Here is a 23,705-nt window from a genome sequence, read left to right on the forward strand (position 1 = left end):
TTAAGTGGAGGTTGATGGAAAAACGCAAGGCTGAACCGACTAAATATTTCTGCGTCTTCGTGTAAACAGGGTCTATCTCTCCTCTCTCAAGACAAATCTCCGTCTGAGGTGTCCGGGGACAGCTAGCCGCCGCTCCCACATGTGCACTTAGCATATTACAGCTCGGCCCGAACACTCTGGGTATCACCTCCCGCCGATAAGGAACCCCCCCTGCCACCTTCCACCCCGTCCCACCACCCGTTATCTGACACGCACGGCACGGTGCTGAAGCCATCAGGGTTGCGCCGAGTGCCTGGATAAGATACAGCCATCATCATTCTCCACAGAAAAAAAGCCAGCAGATGAGAAAATCCTCAAGAAGAAATAAAACTGCATTTTAATTTAGAGTTTCCGTGATATTTTTTGCAGCCCAGCCAGGGTGCGTGCAGGGAGAATCGGCGCGACTCCAAGAAAAAGGCTCGTCCACGGTGTCGCCTGCGCCTCCTGCTGCCCTGTTTGCGCCCTGTTAGCGCCGTGAATAATGCATCCGCCGCTCCACATTCAGGCCAAACAGTCGTTCCGCGTACGCACGCAGGAGGTGACGTTAATAGTGGAGGTGGTGGTGGTGATGGTGGCGGTCTGGCCCCACTGTGTCCCACTTCTAAATGCCTCTCCAACCCCCCCCCCACCCCCACCCCTCCCCCAAGCCTTCCACTTAGTGCCCCTTGGGATCACAGCGGGCGCCTCAAGCCCCTCCCACGGCGTTCCCCAACAACCTCGACGCTGCCGCGCGCCCTCGCTGCCCTCCCACCGAGCAGATTAGTATGAAATACCGGCAATATGTATAAAATTACGGCGAGCGTGCTGAAAGAGGATTTCCGTGCGGGATTAGATTGAATTCCCGCCGTACGTCTCCGTTGATGGACGGTGGTGTCGACGAGGAAGACGCCGACGCCGCCCCGCTGATGGGTGTTGTCGCTGTTGAGGAATTAACTCGTGTGTCACCACATGGTTGCCGTTAGTGTTGGAGGGTGCACGGGTTTGACGGCCGCGAGTCACTGCGGTGGCGCTGACACGCGAGATTAGCGACAGAATGGAACGTGCCGAAGCAAACACGCAGCGCGCGTTTCTTTCTTGTTTTTTGTTGTTGCTGTAATTATGCAAACTTCCCCACCGTGGGATCAATAAAGGTGTTCTTCTTCTTCTTCTTCTTCTTCTTGGAAGCGAATGCGTCCCCGGAAGTGATGAAACAGACAAGGCTGTTTCACACGTCCGTGGAATGGATTTCACGCGGCAAACTGGTGCACGGAGAGCGTATCCTGCGATTGGATGCGTTCAATGTGGGCCAATGGGATTTCTTGACTCGCACTGGAGCCGTTTGATATGTCACAGTCAAGTCAACGGTGGAGCAAAGAAGAAAAAATCTTCCCCACATAGAAAAGCCCACCGCCTTCACCTCTGAAGCGTCCACCTGTGTCCATATGAGCTTCCTGGTGTTGACACAACTCAAGCTTGAGTACTTGCTCATCTAACCTCTCAGGAGGTCTTTAGTTTTTCGCCTGTTTGAATTGTTTTTGCTGACCAAATTAAAGCTGAAAGTCTGGGCGGCATCCTGGCTGGAGAAGGAGACAGAAGTGTCAAATTCATTCCGTGAGATAAAGTGCTCAGCTTGCGACGCCATTACGCTTCGCTGTGCTCTCGTTTAACAACTTCGACGCCGTGCTGCGGCGCTACGGAGGCAGACGACTTCGGTGAACTCATCTCGTTTTCTGGGCCGCGGTGCCACCCAGAGCTGATGAGCAGAGGTCATTAAAGTGGCTAACCAAATCATCTGTGCGTGCAGAGTGAGCCGTGAGGCTGCTTCTTTTTTTTTTTTTTTTTTTTTACGCGATTTGGCTGATGAAAATGCGGGAGCCGATTGAGCGTTAAGGATGCGGGAGCAGATGGCGACGCCGTCCTTGAAAAGGGTGCGTTAAAAGGCAGCTGTCCGATACTCAGAGGCAGCGTCTGTCAGTGTGGGGTTTTGGAAAGAGTGAAAAACTTATTTTTGGACTTTGACCTCTGAATCTGTTACGATGGATTGTTTGAACTTCCTGCTCTGTAAAGTCAGCCTTGCGCAGCTGCTGGATAGCTCAGGCATCCAAATCTCGCCAACCTCAAAGAGAAAAAAGATTTTCAACCGTTCTCAATTTTTCATGAATCCTGTCACCGGCGCGGTCAGTCTCCTTCACAGAGCGGAGTTGGAGTCAGTATGGGAAAGGTGAAGCTGGGTATGAGAGAAGAGGCCACCAGTAAGGCAAGGGTAACAATGCTAATAAAGAAATGAGCGAGGATGCTACATTCTATAATTTCTTACTCAATATATAAGATAAAAAAGAACAATCTCTGAAGTTTTTTCTTGATATTCAATATGTTTTTGCTTTGGGAAGAAGTCAGTGAACCACTGGATATACACACTAGTTAATGACAGGGCAGCTAGCTAATATCTCCTTTTGCACCAAGTTGACGCCTTTATCTCCTTGCTAAACGAGTAGGAAAAAGTCTGCCTGCCCCAGTAACCTTTCAACTTTTACCTCTGGTCTCTTAGACACGTGGGTTTGCGATATAAATCCAGAAGAATTAGAAAACGCACCGTCTAGCATGCAAGGCGAGCATTTTCAGGATGAAAGCTATGGGCAGGACAGCATTACGGCTCATTTTTAAGACCTCAGCCCACTGCTGCCTGACTCATTCTCTCACGAATTTACCTTCTTCGTGACTCCGTTTCAGCTCCAACTTTATCTCAGACTGGCTTAGACCTCCGGGGGATTCTCGTCTGGAAATTCTCCTCGCCTCTCCGTGTCCCATTTTCACTCTGACTTCACTCCCAATCAGAGAAAATTATTATTTTGTCACACTTGACAGTTCAGAGGGGGATTTCTTTTTTTCTTTTTTGGTGTTGCTGCACTTGTTTAAGTTGTCAAAAAGGCTACTGATGAGGAGGGTGCCCTCAATATGCTGAAGGGAGCCAATATAGAACGCATGTCTGGTGGGCAAATGAAAAAAAACCAAAAAAAAAACCCACTTCAAACCAGATTACACTTTTTTTTAACTCTTTGAACAGCTTGTTAGACTGCTGCTCCTCCGGAGAAGCGAACTTAAAGACATTTGCACGGGGGGGAAAACATCGCAGTAATCTCGCTTTTCAAAGGCGGCATTCGGAATTGGCTTTGAAATAACCTCTGATGGAGAAGGGGAGAAGAAAGGGAGCGGAGCGCAGGCGGTCGGTCGGCGATTGGAGCGCACCATCTGCCAGCGCTCCCATTTGCATTGTTTACAGACACATCTGACGAGGGTTTGACGGCGAGAGATGATTTCCCCTGAAAATAGGAAAGTATGACTCGGTATCAGATGGAGTGTCATCTGCGCGGCTGCTGAGCCCACAGGTAATGACGGGGCGTCTGCCGCTGAGAGCCATTACGAGGCGTAATTGTCTCTGGGTTTTGAGGCCGGAGCGGGGCCATGAGTCACCCCAGTCACAAATGTTAATCACCCACGTTGAGCTCGGGCCAGCTGAGCTGCCCCGCGGAAGAGAGACCAGACCGCTTGTCCTCTCTCCCGGACACAGACGAGTCGGTCCGCCACCTCCCCTCCCCCGACACCGCGCTCCCAAACTGACCCGACATCGCCGTCCTGCTACCCTGTAGGAACCCTCTCCCTTTTCCAAAGTGTATGAATATATGAATATGAATATGAATACATTTATGTGTAAAATATATATCCGTACATACAAAAGAAAGAAATATTAAATAATAGTAAAAATAAAAAAAGCAAAAACATAAGTACATAAGCACATAGTTCCAAAAAGAAGTTGGAAGAAGTAAAAAAACATTGTTTTTTTTTCCTTCCCCTTTTTTTGAAGAGAAGTTACTGTGTTTTGTTCGCTCAAGCTAATGTTGCACGACAGCTGGATCGCTGATATTTCAATTCTTTGGCCCCGCTCATCCATCTCGCCGACCTCCAGTGGAAAACTGTTTGAATTGGTCCTTAATTCCAGCCGTGCTCCACAACCAATCGGCTTTCCGTCGCCGCTGCTGGTGGCCCTTTAAGGCCCTCGCAGAAGAGCTGATGCTAAGCAGCACTTTTATCCAAACTCGAGGGCTTTTTCTTACGAAAGGAAGAAGAATAAAGGCAGTGAAAGCCTTCCTCCAGTGGCCAACATGTTCTCAGTTTACTCCAGACTTTGGCACGTGTTAAGTGAACTGGCAGCGTATCACTGCATCTCCGCATGTTCCAATAGAAGACTTTGAGCAATGGCTATCTGGCTAAAGTAGCAGTCACAATTCTGTAATAGGCAGAGGGTTCGTCCACTCGCAACCAACATTTTTCCTCCCCTCTTTAGAAATCTTTCTATTGGATCTTTACCAGATGGATACGTGAGGTAAATTCAAAGGATGTGGGAAGTGTTCAGAACAGGGCACATACCAAGATACCACTGAGTTCCAATCCAAGTAAAACCAATGGTGATATTCCAGATATTGACTTTTCAAAAGCTTCATATTGCAAGAAACCACAATCTGTATCTTTATCTTAATCTTTATAATCTTTTTTCTCCTTTCATATTTCATGATGAGATTTATCTTGCACAGTATTGCGTATAATCAGATAGAAAACCAAACCTTTAATTAAAGTCAGCGTCCTTCTCAGCTGCTGCACCTACACACGTCGGGCAACACGAGCCTGATTAAATTAGACACTCCAGCGCATCCAGCTTTGAATCTGACACCCGGCGTTGGCCTTAAATGGCGTTTGGTCCTTAGCAGTGGGAGCGACAGTCGAATGCGAGTGCTGAAGCTTTTTTGCTTGACAATCGATGAGGTGCCGACCACAGATGGATTCAGCTGGCGAGGCTGCAGTGCTATCGGGCCATCGGGTATTGTAAATATCTACCACACTGCTCAGGCCTGGATGTGGATGTGGGATTTTGTTTCCGCTGTTTACGTCTGTAAAGAGTTTTACAAATAACATTTACAAAACACTTTAGATTGGAGCTTCAGACAGTCGCCAAGTTATTCGCATGTTGTCAATTGTTTTATCTTTTTCGACGTAGCCATTGGGAACCAACCAGCTCCACCACTGTAGCCGGCGCGGTGATCAATCAGGAAGTGTTGAGTGCAACCCTGTGATATAAGCCTGATGCCACGCATCCCGCGGGCGCCAGCGTGCGTTAATTACCATCATCAGTGCGCAATTGAAAGGGGAACATCTACTGACGTGAGTTCTAATTGGAGAATATTTAGCTGAATGAAACACGAGCACGTCGGACGTTTGAGAGATCAAGTCAGAGTGGCCAGACTTGTACACAGAGGAGAGACGGCTAGTACATCAGCAAAGGGATGCCGAGGTTGGAGCTAGCTGGAGGCCTGGAGGACGAGCAGAGGGCGAGAGACGACATGAAGTTAGGGAAGAAAGAGGACAGGAGCCGGAGGCAGACCATTGGCTGAGGGCTTGCTGGAGAAGAATGCGAACAGTTTCTATCCTCCGGACGCTGATGACGCCGCTGGTTTTACATCCAGCATTACAGTCATGGCAGTCGGAGGAGGACTATTGGTTTACGGGAAGCCTCCACTGGCGCCGGCACATCCAGCAGTCGGGAAGCGGACTCGTCCCCCGCAGGGCAGAGAACGCGGCAGAGCGCAGGTGTCGGGCTCCGTGCTCGGTGCCTGGTGGCGCTGCGAGATGAGATTTTCTTCCCTCCTACCGCGCGTGTCGGCCCTGGACGGCCAGATTTCATTACCCGAACCTGGGATTTGGAAGCAACGAGGCTTTATTGCTCGGCGCCGGGCATCCGTCCGTCACCCGGCTGGAGACACGGAGCTGTTGTCATAGCACCTCGGCAGACCTGGAACAGTAGCGGGTCTGACTTTCACAAGGACACAATCTTTCAATTCATTAATTCATTTCTTTACCTCCTGTCCTAATCGTCATCTCCACTTCCCCACTCACTGCCTCTAGCGGCATTATTTTTCAATGCTCTCAAGGGAGAAAGAGGTAATGGGCAAATGAAGACAGCAGTAAAAAGGCGTTCGCAAGTGACATTTTTATCATGTGGGGGGAAAAAAAAGGTTTGCGGCTTAATGATACACAACAGGGCTATAAGAAATCTTTCTTATACCAGCAGCCCTGACAGGAAATCCATGCATCCTTAAAGGTCAAGGCCTGCTCTCTCTCTCTCTCTCTCTCACTCTCTCTGTCTCCCTGCCCCCCCCCACCCCCCTCTCTCTTGCCAACGGCATGTAAGCACAGAGAGCTTCAGGGACCAGAGCCGTAAAAAAAAACAAAGTGTTACTGCTGAGGTAGAAAATGTGCGGGAGGAAACATACCGCCTCCTGAAAGAGACAAGGAATTAGGAGCAGACGGCATTATGGAGCGGCGGCTTTAAAAAAAAAAAAAAGAAAGGAAAAAAAAAGAAGAGGAATATGCAATGGAATCAAAGCTAAGCTAAGCTGATTACACAGGATGTGATGCATTGCATGGCTGCGAAGCCCGGCTATGTGCTACAAGCTCACACTTGGCAGTGTGTTAATGACAGGCGAAAGGTTGCAGAGTCAGATTTGTGCTGCTGAAATCTAAGGAAAACGTCGCTTTTAAATGAAAAACAAAAATTGAGATGTTGAGTGAGAACTGGACTGCACGAAGCGAAAACAAATCGCCAAAAGGAAATTTCACTCCCTTTTTGTTTTGTGATTCTCTCGGATTCGGTCTTGGAGAGCTAGCAGCATGTAGTTCTAATCAGTAGTTCTGATGACTGCGAAGGAAGCAAAGGGAAGGGAACCATAACTCTAAATGTCTATTGCTGATTCTTTATTTTCTTTCAGTTCTTTACGCTTTTCATTTAATTTGACTTTTTTCGGTGACATTAAGTTGTATTGCCTCGGAAATTCAATTCTTGACAATTAGAATGTTTTTGGCCCAAATGTGATTCCGCTATAGAGCCGTCAGCGTGCTGTAATGTTGAGGGCGACGCTCACCGGCGATGTGAGAGGCTTTTACTTTGCAGCTGTCGGAAATAAAAGCCCTTCCTTATATAATCCTTACCTCTGAGGCCGACGGGTGTTTTGTGCCTCGCGATTAAGAATTTCACATCCATTTAGTGTCAGACCTGAAACGATTACGCCGTCAACTCTTGACACTCATTGTTGGCCGTCGAGAGCGGCCTTGTGGTCCGAGACTTGACATCCCTCGACTTTCCTTCCCTCTCGCCTCCTCTTCCTCTCTGCCTCTCTAACCCAATTACCGGCGCGCTTCGAGGAGGCGAAACAGCAGGAGTGGCGTGTCAGGAGACGACATCAAAGACAGCCAGATGGTCCTGAGGTTTCCCCACCTCCAGCGATCCTCCTGCCGCTATTATGGCACCATTAACCCGTGCGGTGGCCCCACATGAGGAGGCACGATGAAGATGCATCGCTGGAGAAAAGTGGGGGAAAACGGAGTCACCCTGCAAGGCAGCATGGGAGATTTTTTTTTTTTCACTTAAGTGACCCATCCACCCACATCCTTCTTGCCAAGCTCCAGACGACATTTTTTTTTTTTTTTTTTTAAATCATATCTTATAACTTATCTTATACCTCAGGATTCCTCAACCAATCGGCTTCTTTTTTCTAGGGCAAAAGCAGGAAGCAGCTGCTGCTGCCTGCCTTCAAACACCGCTGCTGAGGAGTGCAGCATGGGTGCTGCATGTGCAGCTGGCAACGAGGCTGTGACATGTGTCGCACGCCGTCCTTTGCACCGATGGGAAATAAAATTCTAAAGTGCCATGCGAGCAGCTTTTATCAGCCAGTGAGTTTTCAGCGTTGGAACCGAAACTCCCTGTCATCAAAGAGGTTTTTTCACACTGCAGAGTTCCTCAGCAGAAGCATAAGACTCATCAGATGATGAATATGAATTAATCTGGCGCCAGACGCGTCAGGGCCCCTTCAGGAAAACAACAGTAACCCTTCCAAACATGCATTACAATCGCCTGGAATATGATTTTTCTCAGAGCCAAGCTCCCAGCAGCTCCTGCCTCCGTCAAAATGTGTCTTTCAAGTGACCAGCACCGGCTGGTACCTGTGACTGCAGATCGCTTCTGACTTCAGACCGCAAATCTTAGAAAAGTGGCCTCAGTATCTGCTCCAGAGAGAGGGCGTTCCACACAAAGGGCCGGGGCAGCGCTGCACTCACACCCTCAGCAACCTCAGCAATCCAACAACAGTCAGCGTACAAGAGCTCCGGCCATCTTTTGCTGCCTCATCAGCAGGGAGGTGACCCCGCTGAGTCATCGTGGACCCTGGTTCTGGTGGAGCCTCGGCCGCCTCTCACGCTCCAGGGATCTGATTTCTTTTTTTTTTTTTTTTTTGTTCAAGTATCTCTTTGATTCTTTGCAGCTTATTAAGTCCACCTCTTTCTGGAGGTAGGGAGGCAAAGATTATTCATCTTCTATCCATCGCTGACATTTAGTCACGCTGGCTCTGCGTCCACGTTCCGGCCAAAACCGGCCAAACTTTTTAATTGCCCGGCGTTGCCGTGGTGACCGTGGGACCTCAGCCGACGCACGCCAGCGCACTCGTGCGCCTGGGTCACTGCAACACCCACGTGAGACCCTCCGCTGGTTGGAGGGAGTGAAACAGCAGGGGGTTGAGTCTGGATGTGAGCGTGTTTCCCCAAGGGGGAGTGTCCAGCTGATCCGGGTCGTCCAATCACGCTGCAGCTAATTACAGTCCAGCGATCGCCCTGCGTCTGTGGGTTGCTTTGTTTGAACCGGGCCTCTGAAAACTTTGTGCCCACTCGAGCTGAAGGAAAGTGCTGAAGTATGTTGTGGGAGGCGGCTGGTTGGAGAAAAGCTTATGTAAAAAAAAAAATTTACAATTTTCAAATTCTTGTTGTTCAGCCTGGACTTCAGTAGAACAGTTATTAGATAGACAATTAGACCTCTGTTTACAACCGCCTATACAAATACACAGTCTTAGCTTCCTACAAAATTGTTTAGTAGGGCGCTCCACATGTTCTAAAGAGCGGCCAGGAGGTGGCTCCAACACTTGGCTGAGCGCATTGGCATTGCTAACCTGACTTACTTTTAATGTAACTTCTTCAAGTTCAGCAGGCTGGATTAAAAACAACTGTCGTGGTAGCACAGAACCGTCTCTCTTCATGAATTGGAGGGTTTTTCGGCAGTGGGAGAGATGCTGGTGGAAAAACGGCTTCCCTGGAGAGGGGAGAGGGTCACTTTGCTGAAGGATCTAATTGGAAAAAAGTTATTTTTGTGGCAGTGAAGGACAAATCGTTCTCTAGGGCAGCGATGATGTGACAAAATGAAGGGATCTTTTTATATATATATATAAAAATAAAAAAGAAACCCAAAAAACCTTTGGACAGCGCTTCACTCACAGGCAGTGTTGGATGCAGGGTTTGGTTTCTGCTACTGAAAATGTGCCAGAAGTCGCTTTGCACATGTGCAAATTTGAGCCACTAGCCTGCAACGGTGCGTGACAGCAGGGCTCTTCCAGTCCTGTGTTGTGCCCCCCCCCACCACCACCACCACCACCACCACCACCACCACCTGCCTGGCGTCTCACGTCTCCCCCATCATGACTTGGCACGTTCAGAAAGTTTGGATGGCGTCTGCGGTGGGAATTAGAGAGCGGCAGGGGAGGGCAAAGTGAGAAACAGGGAGGATTTTTTTTTTTTTTTTTTTTTTTGCGCCGCAGCTGCCTTTATTCTCACCTCAGTCCCCGGGGCAGCATGCACCAGCTGGAACTCACTTAATTACACACCCAGTGAGGGGGCCAAGGTCAAAGTAGCACTCTGACAAGTTTTGCTTGACAACTTGTAAAGTTTTGAGAAGGTTTTTTTTTAGCTGCTCAGGGAGAAATGTTTGCACTGCTTCTTTTTTCTGCGTGCGCTTTCCAGCATTTAGATTTTAAATTGCAGGGCTGCACAGCCCTAAATTGGTTGCGGCCGGGCAAACAAGATATGCAAATGGCCTGAGAAAAGTCATTGAACTGATTTTTCAATGATAAAATTAACAATCTTGAAAGCAAATGACACAAATGCAATTACCTGCCCTGGCAGGTGTAATATTTCCTCTGCGTCCTTGTGGGAAAGAGCCCAGAGGAAGTACGTCTACTGTGAAGGTCACTTGCTCGCACAAACTTTTTCTTTGTCAAAGGAGGCGTAGAGCTGTCAGAGTAGTGATGGGAAACGCAATTGTTTTGACAATCTCGCCAAAAATAAAAATCGTTTTTTGGAGTCATTACAGGAAAGGGATTGGTCCCGGAATTCTAAGACCGTTCCAAGAAAACGAATTACTGCTTGGAAAGATGCGAGAGCTGTGTGGTTGGTTGACTTTGTTGTTAAGTGGCATCGATCCTGTCTGCCAAAAAGATGCAGACGCATTAAATGCAAAATCTGTTTGTTTTTTTTCTGCTTCTTCTGTCCCTGACTTTGCACAGGATGAGGCGACCAGCGATTTTTTGCAGTTTATGTGGCAGAAAACGGTGATGAAAGTGTCATTGTTAACACTTTCTTTTTTTTCTCAGGAGTCGAATTTTGCTCCTTTTCAGCACTAATTTGCATCATTGGCTTTTTAAATCTGACCTGTCCGTGACCCTTGTGGCACGCTGTGGTGGAGAAAGCGCTTCGATAGAAAGATCTGTGGCGGAGGATTCTGTGTGAACCGTGAATTGCTGAACGGTCACACTGCGGTCACGTCATTCATAGTCAGTCACCCCTCTGTGTTTGTTTTCCCCTCCCCCTACTTGTACTCGAAGGTTTACAAAGTTACAAATCATTCATGAGCCCCTGGAGGATTACGGCGTGGGATCAGTAGAGATGGTATCGATTGCTTTAATAATTGACGAACCAAGTATTTTAAACATCACCACGCGATGGCCCGATGTACTTACAAATATCTCCTCATACTCTGGCCTATTAGTTTGCCGGAGTATGGATTTTTCTCGAGAAAAATCCATTCTAATGACTTGCATTGATCATTTGCCCTCAATGATGCGTTTCATGTATGAAATAATGTACTGTTTACCATATCAAATAGTATACTTTATACCATATCTTAGATTAGCTTACAAAAGAAGTCAAAAGAAATTTCATTCATTCATTCATTCATTCATTCATTCATTCATCTTCTATACCCGCTTATTCCTATTCAGGGTCACGGGGGTCTGCTGGAGCCTATCCCAGCTGTCTTAGGGCGAAGGCAGGGTACACACTGGACAAGCCGCCAGTTCATCACAGGGCCAAAAGAATTTTGATACAATGTAAAGTAGTCAGTGTTCAACTTGAATAATAAGCAAATGTACTGCCAACAAAAGTGTGGGGGGGGGGGATGCTAATCTTCCAGACTTGCTGTCATGTCTGGCTGAGATCCAAGTGACTGATGAACCTTTTCCATTTTCAGTCACCTGGACGTGCGCTGCCCCCCCACGCCCCCCACAGAGCCCCAAAGTCTTTGAACAATGACAAGTGTGCCCGAGCCCGCTGATGACTGCTGAATCTTTAATGGCGCCATTACCGCCTGATACATCTTTTAGCAGCAGCTTCCTCACTTCTGAAGAATGGGACGGTTTTTAATAGCATCGTCCGTGGCCATTTTTGGAAAAAGAAAATGGGAGGGCGACTTTTCAATTAGCTGGGAAAAGTGGATTTACGGAACGACCTGCCAGCCGGAGTTCAGCCTGTCCCATTCCCTTGGCGGCTATTAATCTCGCAGACAAACCCCTTCACACAGCATTGTATCGGGTCATTACCTTTCAATTACACAAGCATGTTACAGAGCATGTTAGGACTCGGAGCATCAGAGGGATAATTTGTTTAAAATTGGGATTTCAGTCCGTTTGGTAAGTGGTGACATTTTCCAAGACGGGGATCGCGTTATTGTCCTGGGGGAGTCTTGTTTTCACAGTCTGAGCTCTGCAGAACCGCCAGGCATATTAACGAGTACGACGTGGTACATAGACTGGTGCATCGATCGCAGAAGATAAATTCTGGATCTATACATACTGCGCACACCATTCAATGGTAATTGTAATGGATGGACGTAAAACACCAACCTCCTCACTAAAATATCCACTGTAGTCTCCGGATCATTGCTAATTAGGTTACATTGACCTTGCCTATTTTGTCTTGAAAAATACTGTTAATGCCCCTATTTGATATCAACTTGTCCATCTTCATCTTCCGGATACTTGGACAACACTTGTATGGAGAAAGGTGGTGATTTGTTGTCTTTACTGATGTCCATTGGGAGTTTTTTTTTACCCCCCCCATCTGTTAAACTCCTGAAAGGTTATGTGGATTCTGAGTCATATCGTCGATGAACCATCCCTTCATTCAGAACCTTGTCTGTTGATGGCCTCTGCTTGTCATGTCCCTGTCAGAGCGCCGCTCCCGCCCTGCCTCCAGGGCCATAAAACAAGATAAGGCGGCCGGACGACAAACACAAATGCGCCGACACGGAAATACGCCGCCGTGTATCGGCCCCAAAATTAGCACACACACGAGCGCGGCTAAGGCAAACATACGGTGGCAAGACACACAAGTGTCCTCCTGATAGCCATTTATAGCGCGGGCGTCGAGGGGCAGAGTGCTGTTATCACATGCTCGCAGCAATTTTGGGCTCTCAGAAGCGTCCGCGCCAAGCTGCAAACACCATTAGCTGGTACATCCCGGAGATACGACGGGCACTTTCTGCAGCCGCGCCAAGTGCTTCATGTCTGCTGTCATCCTATAGGGAGATAATGACTCCTTCTCTCCGTGCAGCTATCGGCGGGCCCGGCCTCCTTCATTGTACACGAACAAAAGGGACTTAATCCTTTCCGCGATGTTGCGTCTCGGGGGGATTTGCCGTGTCCTTCAGAGTTGGAAGCTCGGTTTGTTTGTCGCCGAGCGTTTGTCTTCAAAGGGGAGCCGGCGATGTTTTCCCGTAAATCTGCACCCCCACCCCCCAACCCTCCGCCTTCGTCCGCCAAAATCCACCGCGCTCTTGTAAAACTGCTCGCGCCCTCCCCGCAACTGGAGGCCCATAAATACCTCGTCTGCGCTTTGCGTCCTCGCTCGGTGAGATTCATCAACAACAGTCGACGGCTCCTCTATAGCGTGAGCGCTTCAATAATTCACGCCGAGACGCTCTCCCTCTCTCTCTCTCTCTCGCTCGCTCATCGTGAGATCAGTATTTGTCTTGCCACGCTACCCCTCCACCCCCCTACCAATCCATCGCACCAACACCCACCCACCCCCCCACCCCCACATCGTTTTGCGTTACGCTTGTTATTCAAACTCAGATTACATCCCCGTGGTTTTGTCGTAGCGTTTACGGGGCTCATGTATGAATCATCAATTTAATGCTTCTGACCGGGAGATTCATTATTGTTGACTTGAGGGTGATGGTGCCCACGGCCCCCCCCACCCCCCACCCCCCCACAAACACGCACACATTCGGCTTTCTTACCCCATTTTCCATTTCAAAGACATGTTCATGCTCACCCGTTTAGCGTGTTTGCGTGCCGATGCTTCCCAACTATGAAAACAAGACCAAGCTGACGGAGCGTTGAGGTTCTTCCTCTGCGGAATATTGATTTTTTTTTTTTTTTTTTCAAGTCTGCTGAATCTGTGCGAATCCCTTCAGAAGCCACTGAGACGTGAGAGTCTGGACTAAGTGAGTGACTGACAGCTGCTGCCGCCACCTGGTATTGCAGAACAAACAAAACACACACGTCAGTTTATTCTCTTTCCTAAAAGTGCCCTAAATCTTTCTGCCCCCCCCCCCCCCCCCCACCCCCCTCCACTCCACCCACCCCCACCCCTCAGTGTGTTAGAACCTTTTCTGCCCGTCACGGTGATGGGAGTCACGCTGCGTTAAATGATGAATGAACGGCGAGGAATGTGGAGGGAGAGACGGTGCAAAAGTGGGTCTGGGAGAGGGGGTGTGGGGGGTTTCTGTGCGCCACTGGCCTGTGCCGGGGCGCAGCGTGACGCTCGGCGTGCGCCTGTGATGGCGACTCAGATGTCGGGATGAGGAGGGAACGTCTCTGGATGAGAGAAAAGGGGTCGGGGAAGCAGGGAAGCCTCTTTAAATCGGGACTTTGGCGAAACCTGGATATTCTGCTAATCAGCTCAGTCGTATTGTGGTAGTGTGAGTGTGTGTGTGTGTGTGTGTGTGTGTGTGTGTGTGTGTGTGTGTGTGTGTGTGTGTGTGTGTGTGTGTGTGTGTGTGCGCGCAGACAGGCCGGCCTCTGATCGTGCTTACTTACCAGACTGGTAGGGAGCCATAAAGAATTTAATAGCTGGCGCAATGGTCCCCTCGCCGCTGCCGCTGCTGCTGCTACACGGCTGACTGCTGATAATACAGCCAAGTGTGCAAATTCACAATCTTCTTTAATGTCGATTGATTTTTTTGATAGGCTATTAAGCAGCGGAGTCACTGGCTGTGACGGTGCAGCGGCGCCCGACCTGACTGCTGAGCATCGTAGGTGCTCAACGTTCCCCAGAGGACGGAACTGGAGTTGCGAAAAAGGGAAAATTTTATGTATATATATATATATATATATACATATATATATATACACATATATATGTATATAGATATATATATATATATCTATATACATATATATATAGATGTATATGTATATATATATATACATACATATATATATATGTATGTATATATATGTATATATGTGTATATACATATATATATGTATATATATATATATATATATATATATATATATATACATATATATATATATATATATATGTATATATATATATATATGTATATATATATATATGTATATATATGTATGTATATATATGAAGTGGAATTCAATTACGTCACATCACATTAACAGACCAGATTATTTGTGTGGCAGTTGAGTCAGATCGCAGCAGCTTGGAGGCTCCTCGTGGCTTGAACAGATGCTGCCGTGCGTCCTTGTCCCACGGCGGCCGTGACATGCCATGTTTTTTTTTTTAACCCCTTGCCAAAGCAGGTCGTTTTCATTTTTTCTCATTGTTTCAAGTGAAAAAGCCCCGTTGGTGGATCTTATTGAACCGCTCTGAGGGCAACATCCACGCCGGTCTTGTTAGGCTGTGCCTGTCCGTCCTCTGTGTTCTTTAAGGGCAATATTTCCTCATTACTAACACCAGCTAATCAATGTTCACACTGGAGCTTGTCGGGATGGATGCAGAGGTCTTTTTTCTTGTTGCTTGTTTTTTTTTTTTTTTGCACTCTGTTCGAATTCAGCGTCCCCGTCCTCGAGTGCCTGCCGCTTTGTCTTGACTCTCCCCGGGCCGTGCTGAGCCTAATTTTGGGCCACTGATGTGTGCTGTGTTTGGAGACGCGGCTGCGTCGGAGGTGTGATGTTTGTCCTCTGGGGAGTCGCCTCGACGGCCTTTTCCAATCGGCCTCCTCGTCTGAACAAAACCACTGTTCCAGCTCGATGAATCACCCCAGTGGGCGGCTACGTTCCCTCGCGGACGAGGTGTCGAGTAAACCGTTTCAGCGCCGAACCTGCGAGGGATTCATTTCATATTCAGAAAAGGGAAATCAGACTTGGTGTTGAAGGAATCGTTCCAACAGATGAAATAAAGATTATCAAGATTTTTTTTTTTTTGCTTTTAGTCTATAGATGACGATCTTATGAATTTTATATTGGTAAAAACTTAATGTAGATACATTAATTAAATTGTATACTCACAGTACAATAGAAGTAATTTGGTTTTCCTACCTATAGATCGGTTCCCATATATAAGAATATGCTGTACATAGAACAACGGTCTTGCTCCCAGTACCATTTTTTAAGGAAGCCCGTCTGAATAAGAAACACACTGTCATGCAGCCTACCTTAAACACTGGACTCCCTTAAAAAAAGTTACACACTGGACCTTTAAAGGTTCCAACGATTTTCAGATCTTTACTTCCCATCCTGGACTTGTGTAAAGCAAAACTTCAATGATTATTTCTCAAAAGCAAAAAAAAAAAGAAAAGAAAGAAAAATAACTAAAGCCTCTCTATGCACAACAAATGCTCAGTTTTATCTTCTGTTGGGCCTTCCGTTTGGAAGGAGTAAAAGGCAAAGATGGAGGAATTAACAGCTCAACCTGAGAGAGAGAGAGATATCTGTGCCCTTTGTGACATCACAAAAAAATGTTTTAGCACATGCTTCCTGAAAAGTAAGTATAACAAAAAAAAAACATACAGGGGTGGCTTTTATTTCCAAAATGTTTCCTGAAAGGCTGGAGGCACATTGTTTTCAGAAAGCAGCGTTGTATTCAAGGTTATGTAATAAGGGACAGTTGCTTTGCTGCCCCCAGGGGCTGAACATGGAAGTGATGCAGCTTCAAATAATAAAGTCGATGAAACTGTTCAGGATTGGATATCCTTCAACGTTTTGATGGATTTATTTCCGTTCCAAAAAATCTTCCATTTTATTCATTTTGTTGCAACGTTTAAAAAAAAACAAAGCAAGACGGATTATTTTTCTTCTGACCTCCAACACGCTCTCCCTCTGGGCTCTCCGCAGATCGAGGACGTCGTTACACGGATACAAGACGAAAAGGCGGGAGGTGTTTCCATCCGGACTGTCAAAAGCTTCCTCTCCAAGATCCCCAGTGTGGTCTCAGGTTAGTGCTCTCATGCGTGGGCGCGCGCTGCCCCGTTCACCAGACACGTCTGTGGGCGAGTCTGTGTTACTGTACATCCAGCGAGGGTTGCTTGGCGGAAGAGAAAACACAGAGGTCCGCCTCAGCTGAGCCGGTGACCTTTCGGGCTCATTCAAACGGCCGCTCGCCAGAGTTGGAGGCGGTTGGTGTCTTTGCGAATAAAGACCTCGGCCAGTGAGGGAAGCGCCCGTGGTGCAACACGCTGCCCTTGTCACACAGCAGAAGCTCCGCTCTCCTCCCCGCGTCCCCCCTGATCTGTGTACGCATTGTGTACAGCGTCCAGCGTGGACTGAGTCACATGCACTGGATGAGGGGGAGGGGCCACCCTGATGGATCTCCCCTTGAGTGGCCAGTGGTGGAGTCACAAATGTTCCCTTGGGGTGAACACAGGGTGAGATCGTGACTCACACTGGGGTGGCAAGAAGTAGATACCTGAAATGACTGCGGGACTGTTTCTCTAATTGTTACTGTAGTTGTTTGTATCCATCAAATGCTTTCATTGTGAGCTTACAACAGTCGGCCGGCCACCGACCCTATGAGTTAGAAGACTCCGACGGTAGCTCCGCCCCCTGGCCGTGTCTTCTTCCTGCAGCATAGCGAGGCCACTTCTAACCGACGTCCTTCCCTCAATACCAGGGGCCGATATCGTCCAGTGGCTGATGAAAAACCTCTCCACTGAGGATCCAGGTACGTCCGCCCCGCAATCTGTCCTCTGTTCCACATTGAGATGCTTTCATTAAAAGGAAGTCCGACCAACAGCACAGCGCCGTCTTATCACCGTGCCTTTCCTTCTCCTCCTCCCGCCGTCACCAGCTGAAGCCATCCACCTCGGCAGCCTGATCGCCGCCCACGGCTACATCTTCCCCATCTCCGACCACGTCCTGACTCTCAAAGACGACGGGACCCTCTATCGCTTTCAGGTAGGAAAGCCAGATCAGGGGTGGGCAAACTTTTTCACCGGTGGGCTACAGTGGGTTCTAAAACAGACGGATGGAGTGTTTTGGTGACCCACCTCACTGGAGGAAAAAGATATATCATGGGATGTGTAGAAAACATGCGCTTGAAAAGTGTTGCAACAAAATTTGTGTCTTTCCAGCGCCACAATATTTAGCTCTTTATTGAAATGACTCTTAAAACACTGAAAAAAAACCCCGGATAAAATAAAGCTATTTTATGACTTACTTACTATTGATATAATTTCTTCAAGTTTGGTGGGTCGGGTTAAAAAGCTTAACGGGCCGCATATAGCCCCCGGGCCATAGTTTGCCAATGCCTGGGCTAGAGCGTCTGTCGACAGGGGCCTTTGTAGGCTTCAAATAGAGAGATGCAAAATATCCAAGTTGCTCTGCAGTATCATTTTAAATCTTCAAGATGGCCTATGCAAACATTTTATTCAAAGCAAAAAAGTTTTTCAATCGTTTTTCTGGGCTGTGCAAGTGTCATTGTGCTGTCTTGTGACCAACTGTTTGGAGGGTTTTTCTCGTGTCACTTGTCACAACACTGTGACAAGCCCACAACAGGGCTTCTGAAAGTCCATATAAACACTCACACACACACCACCTTGATGTGTGCATGGGAGCTTCTGAATGTTGAATAAGACGATGGTGGTTTATCAGAGGGTTCTATTCACTGTGTGATGCTAATGAGAACAATCCTAGCCTAAGCCTATTAGTCACCCCACCCACCAAGGTCACTACTGTATAGTCCGGCTGGACACTGCGTCAGAGCTGGAGAAGCGCACGGGGGCCCGCGGAGGGCTGCCTCTGCCTCCACTGGTTCTGATTCAGCGGGAACTCTGGGGTTGTGCTGAAGCCGGCTCTGTTTAATTGAGCTCTCGTCCGTTAGTTCAGAATGTCTGCTTCGTTCAGGGAGGTGTGAATGTGCAGTAGGTGGGTTTTAAAGAAGCAAACTCTGGTTCACCCCAAAAAAACAGTCTTGGTCTGTATGAACTGAACCAACTGAACTGCAACCTGTATAAAATGATCTGCGCAGATTCTGTAGTAGTCAAAAATGACTGGCTGTCAATATGGAAAGGAGTCTGAAATTCAAACTGCCGTTAAAAAATTTTGTTGGTCAAAAACACAATTAAAAAAAACAGCCTTTTGACTCTAATCTTCATTTTGACTGATTTGCTCTAACTTTGTGTAAAATTGGCCTTAAAGTTGTGGGTGTGGCCACCAACGTCCTTCCTTATACACAGTCAGTGACTCCCACGCAGGGCATTGTGGGTAAACACAGCCTCAACCAAACGGATGAGCAAAGTCTCTTCCTCACTGCTCGCCTCGTCTTCTCCGACAGTTGATTCTTGATGCAGCGCCCCCCACAGGCGGGGAGGGCAACGCGTGCCTCGCAAACTTCGATTCCTTTTTTTTTTACTCAGACCAGCTGAGTTCCAGCTGCATCCCAAATTGCGTGGAGTCTGCCGGACAAAAGGACAAGATCATGGTCCTTCCTGATGGGTCCGGTAATAGTTTATCACTGCTGGTGACCCTTTTGCGCCCTGAACCATCCAGCAGGAGGACCGACTCCACTGTAGGAGGAGGCAGCACATGGCCGCTGCAACCTTTCCTCTCCCCGATCCTCACCCCTCCCCTCCCCCATTTAATCCACTTCTGAACGCATTTATCCTCACCTCCACCGCTGGAGATTAAAAGCCATTATTGTGCGCGCGCCGTCGGAAGGGCAGCGCGTGTCACACTTGCTCATTCAGCAGCGGCTAAAAATATTCCCTCTGATGTCGTCGTGATGCAACAGGCCCACGTCACCGGGGCATTCAGAGCGGGAAGCGCGCTGCATATGAAATTGCGTTGGCCGCGTTCCATGGCGACTTCTCACAGGATTAGCGGTAACAGTGGGGATGGTGGGCTGTTTGTAGGCCTACGAATGCTATTCTGCTACGGGAAAAAAAAAAAACAAACCCAGATTTCGCTGACAAATGTTTTTGAAGAGAGGTCGCAGGGCGGGAGAAGCGTGTTGACCTTGTTTTGCTAGCGACACTCAGGCGCACAGGCTTTAGCGTTAATCACTGGCGTGAGTAACGGCGGAGGAATGAAATATCTGGCTTCTAATTCCGTCCCCGCATTAACAATGCATGAGAGACGCGCGTGATCCATTATTAATGGGCTCGGGAAGGAACTTTGAATGTGTAATATCATTCGCATAAGACAATTAAATATGGATAGACGGCGCGTGGCTACACCGTCACGCCGCCGAGGGTTAAAGGTGCGGCGCGAAGGCTTCCGGACCGTCGTCACCCACCGTCGTCCTTTGGCAGCGTGGGCGGCTTGCGTGGATGAGAATCCCTCTCTGGTGTCGGGGATCGGTGCTGATGCTGGGGCGGGAAAGAATGCGGAGCTGTTTTGTGCGTGCGAGGAAATAAACACAATATGTTTCAATGCCGTTTTCCCTCTTCAGTCTCCATATTTCTGGCCTTCAAACTGCTGGGAGCCTGAAAACACAGACTATGGTGAGTCACAGCCTCTTTCTCTGGCGCGCTGCTCAACGTGTACGTGAAGTACGAAGGAGGATTAGGGTCCACGAGAAGAGAAAAAAAATGTGACAAGGAGGAGATTTTCATTTAAGTTTTCATTTCGAGTTTCAAGTTGAAATTTTGTCGATAAAGTCAAAATTTTGTGGAAAAAGTCGAGGTAAAAACACAAATTTTAATTTGCAAAATTTCGATATTATTGTCGAAATTTCAATATTATTGTCAAAATTTCAATATTATTGTCGAAATTTCGACTTTAATCTCAAATTGGAAACACAAAAAACACAATTCTGTCTTATTTTTCTTCTCCTCTTGTGCCCCTAATCCCCTTCCGTAGCAAAAGTCCTTTATTAGACGCATTTTCAGAATTCCCCCCAACCAGCTGCAGACACATATGACCGGCAAAGTTAGCTGTGCTTGATAAAAAAGGCCTTTCAGATCCGCCGCTGTTGACACTCACTGAGTGTTGCTCCGTGTTCCCTGAGAGGGTTGCGCCCTGCAGGCACAGCCTACTAGAGGCAATCCCGAGGGACGAAATTAGCCCTCCGAAATGAAGGGACAGTCGGCGATAAGAGCACATCTCTGGCTCTCAGCGTGGCATTTAATCTAGCCTTGTTATTTTAGCAGACAGCACATCACCCGCCTGCCCCATTCATTAGTGCGAGTTCACACAGCTGAGGCCACGCTTCAAAAATAGATCATCCGGAGGAGATAGTGCTCGAGGTTTTCTCTTTGTTTTTTTTGTTCCTTTGTTTATTCGTTTTATTTTTCGTGGTGACACTCGTCCCGTTGCCCTCTTCAAGTCTCCCTCTGTGTCCTCCTCTTCCTCCTCTTCCTCCTCCTCCGCCTCCTCCTGCAGCCATCTACCTGTGCAAGCGCACCATGCAGAATAAAGCCAGACTCGAGCTCGCCGACTACGAGGCGGTAAGTGCGCTGTCGTTTTATTTCTGGGCAATCGCCGGGAAGCTTTTCCATTCACGCGCGCCATAATGAGATGATGCCCTGAGTTTCCTGTTTGTCCGCTTTGCTTGAAAAACAAAAGAGCTGAATCTGTGTCCTCCGGGGCCCTGAAAAGCCTAAATGCATTATTCTCAACAAAAAAAAAAAAGAAAAAAGAAAAAAGCTATTATGTAATTACAGACTTTCTAGCAAGTCAATTTTCATCTCAGCATTTGGCAGAACCCAGTCACTTACAGACCACAGAATATAGACACATATATACCAGTACTATATACTGGGCCTCAGCAGATCAATACAGTTTGAAAAGGGGCAGCGCTGCACCGAGGAGCTTTTGTTACACAATAGCACTGCACTGCACTGTAATATCCTAAATTACTCTGCAACCACCATTGTCTAGTAGACTCCCACTTCAGGTCACTTTATGAAATGACCTTCACTTTTAAGTCCCTGTGTGTCTTTATTTATCAGGTTGTTAGCTGAAACGATGAATCAATTAATCAATGCAAATTGATTTTAATAAATTTTAAATCCAATACATTTTTCCTCAGACACGCCAAAAATTGATTCTGCTCGAAAGGCATTTTGATGTTTTTCCTTTCATTGTTATTTATATATATATATGATTTATTTATTTTTTTTTTGGGGTGTTGTAACCCACATTCTTGGTTACTGTAGAAACACTGGGTTTGCTATATGGTCGCCTCCTAACTGCTTACATAAATGCTAATGCTTATTCACAAAACAGAGTTTTATACTTTTGTTAGTATTACATTATTTGAACCTCAAATACTATAACAGTGACTGTGAAGGGGATTTTGGTTGGTGGCCCTCACTTTGAATCCTGTTTGCTTCTGTGTGAGGCAACTGCCCATGAAGGGTTCTAGACTCGCTGGCCAGCTCGGCTTCACATTTATCATCTGTAAAGATCATTTGATTTATGCTAAGCTAGCCAGCCTGTTTTTTTTTTCTCCCCCAGGGGCTTATAACTGGGCTATAAATATTATTTTTTTCCCTTCCTGTGAAAGTATTGCTCTAAGGATTAAGCATGGTTGGCTATAGGTAATACACCGCTCCGGTATTTCTGCATATATTAACTCCAAATACTGAGTGATGGCAGCGGTTGAGTTTGTACTGGCGGTCCTCGGTAATCCAAAAACTGTCGCACACCATCACATTGAATGGATAATGTAATCATGTGAAGGCCTGGAATTCAAAACGAGCTTCCCCTCCCACGCCGCCTCTGATTGGTTTCTGCAGGAGAACCTGGCCCGGCTGCAGAGGGCTTTCGCCAGGAAGTGGGAATTTATATTCATGCAGGCCGAGGCCCAAGTCAAGTGAGTACACGTGTGTGCGTGTGTGCGTGTGTGTGTGTGTGTGTGTGTGTGTGTGTGTGTGTGTGTGTGTGTGCACACATGTGAGTCACCTGGTCACGTCAGCCTCTCTGGAACACGATGACGCGTTCCGGTTCGACGCCAAGCTGAAGAATAAAATTAGGTCTGAGCCTCTGTCGTGACGCATGATTTCCACGTGTGTGTGTGTGTGTGTGTGTGTGTGTGTGTGTGTGTGTGTGTGTGTGTGTGTGGAGTGGGGTGGGTGTTGCCTCACTGCTCTCCTCATTCACGTTCACGTTTCACCTGGCCTGCTTTCACCTGAGGCTTTTACACATGAGGCAAGGCAAACGTTCGCCTGTGGCCCATCCTGCTTTCCTGGCATGAGCATTTTGTACGGCTGCCATCTAGTGGCTGCCATCAAGAAGTGCAGCCCTTCTTCTTTGGGCTGCGCTGCTGTCAAGACGAAAATCTTTTTCGAGCAATTGCAAAAAGACAACGAGAGCATTACCTCACAGTGGGATCATCATTTAGTGTATATAATAAAAAAATAGCACATTTATTTCTGTAGCACCTTTCAAAATATACACTAACAAAGTGTTTTGCTTTGCAAGAAAGCCAATAAATATGTATTGTGTCCTGCAATCAAACTTGGAAATTCATATAATTCCCTTGAAAGTGCAGTAAGTTGCAAAGGAATAATGAAGATCTTATGATGCAAGTGTCTTTTTTTTAAAATGAGATGTATAAGAAGACGTCGAGTTTGCTTGCCTGAAAACCTCAGGAAGGAAATGAAGAGCAATTATATAACTTACATAAGCTGCAGGTTCACCTGTGGCTCTGTGAGGAGACCAGACGGGTCGAGGTGGGAGGAATCGGACTAAACTGATTTGCTGTGTTTGAGTTGACGTTTCAGTGCGTATGAGCGGCTCGTTCCCTTTCCCTGGACAGGATCGACAGGAAGAAGGACAAAGCCGAGAGGAAGATCCTGGACAGCCAGGAGAGGGCGTTCTGGGACGTCCATCGACCAGTGGTGAGTCAGGAACACACGCATGAAAAATAGGATGAGGAAAAAAAAAAAAAGAGTCATAGTCAGAAGACAGAGCAGCATAGACCGTTATGACCCTGAGAGTTGCAGGTGCGACTCAGGAATCGCATTCTGTTGAAAAGAGGGGGAGAGAGAGTCTGAGACAGTGTTGTTGTTATGCGAGAGGAGGACGAGGGCAGAGCAGCAGACATGGTGAGGAAACGCT

General features: G+C 47.4%; 2 protein-coding genes across 3 annotated transcripts in view; both read left to right on the top strand.

Annotated features, from left to right (window-relative positions):
* Positions 1-23,705, top strand: part of LOC142883480 (signal-induced proliferation-associated 1-like protein 1) — a 192,445-nt gene that overhangs the window by 46,559 nt on the left and 122,181 nt on the right. The gene's annotated exons all lie outside the window — the stretch shown is intronic.
* LOC142883478 (regulator of G-protein signaling 6-like) overlaps positions 1-23,705 on the top strand; it is a 40,482-nt gene that overhangs the window by 10,053 nt on the left and 6,724 nt on the right. For both annotated transcript variants that reach the window (XM_076018389.1, XM_076018390.1), the window contains 7 exons: positions 16,539-16,638; positions 17,314-17,364; positions 17,491-17,597; positions 20,092-20,143; positions 21,024-21,088; positions 22,382-22,458; positions 23,404-23,485. In XM_076018389.1, the coding sequence (XP_075874504.1) occupies positions 16,539-16,638; positions 17,314-17,364; positions 17,491-17,597; positions 20,092-20,143; positions 21,024-21,088; positions 22,382-22,458; positions 23,404-23,485 (534 nt within the window). The remainder of the gene's footprint in view (positions 1-16,538; positions 16,639-17,313; positions 17,365-17,490; positions 17,598-20,091; positions 20,144-21,023; positions 21,089-22,381; positions 22,459-23,403; positions 23,486-23,705) is intronic.

Source organism: Nelusetta ayraudi, unplaced genomic scaffold (genome assembly GCF_046127955.1).
Source record: "Nelusetta ayraudi isolate G7.1 ecotype Tasmania unplaced genomic scaffold, CSIRO-AGI_Nayr_v1 ptg000007l, whole genome shotgun sequence".
Classification (NCBI taxonomy): Eukaryota; Metazoa; Chordata; class Actinopteri; order Tetraodontiformes; family Monacanthidae; genus Nelusetta; species Nelusetta ayraudi.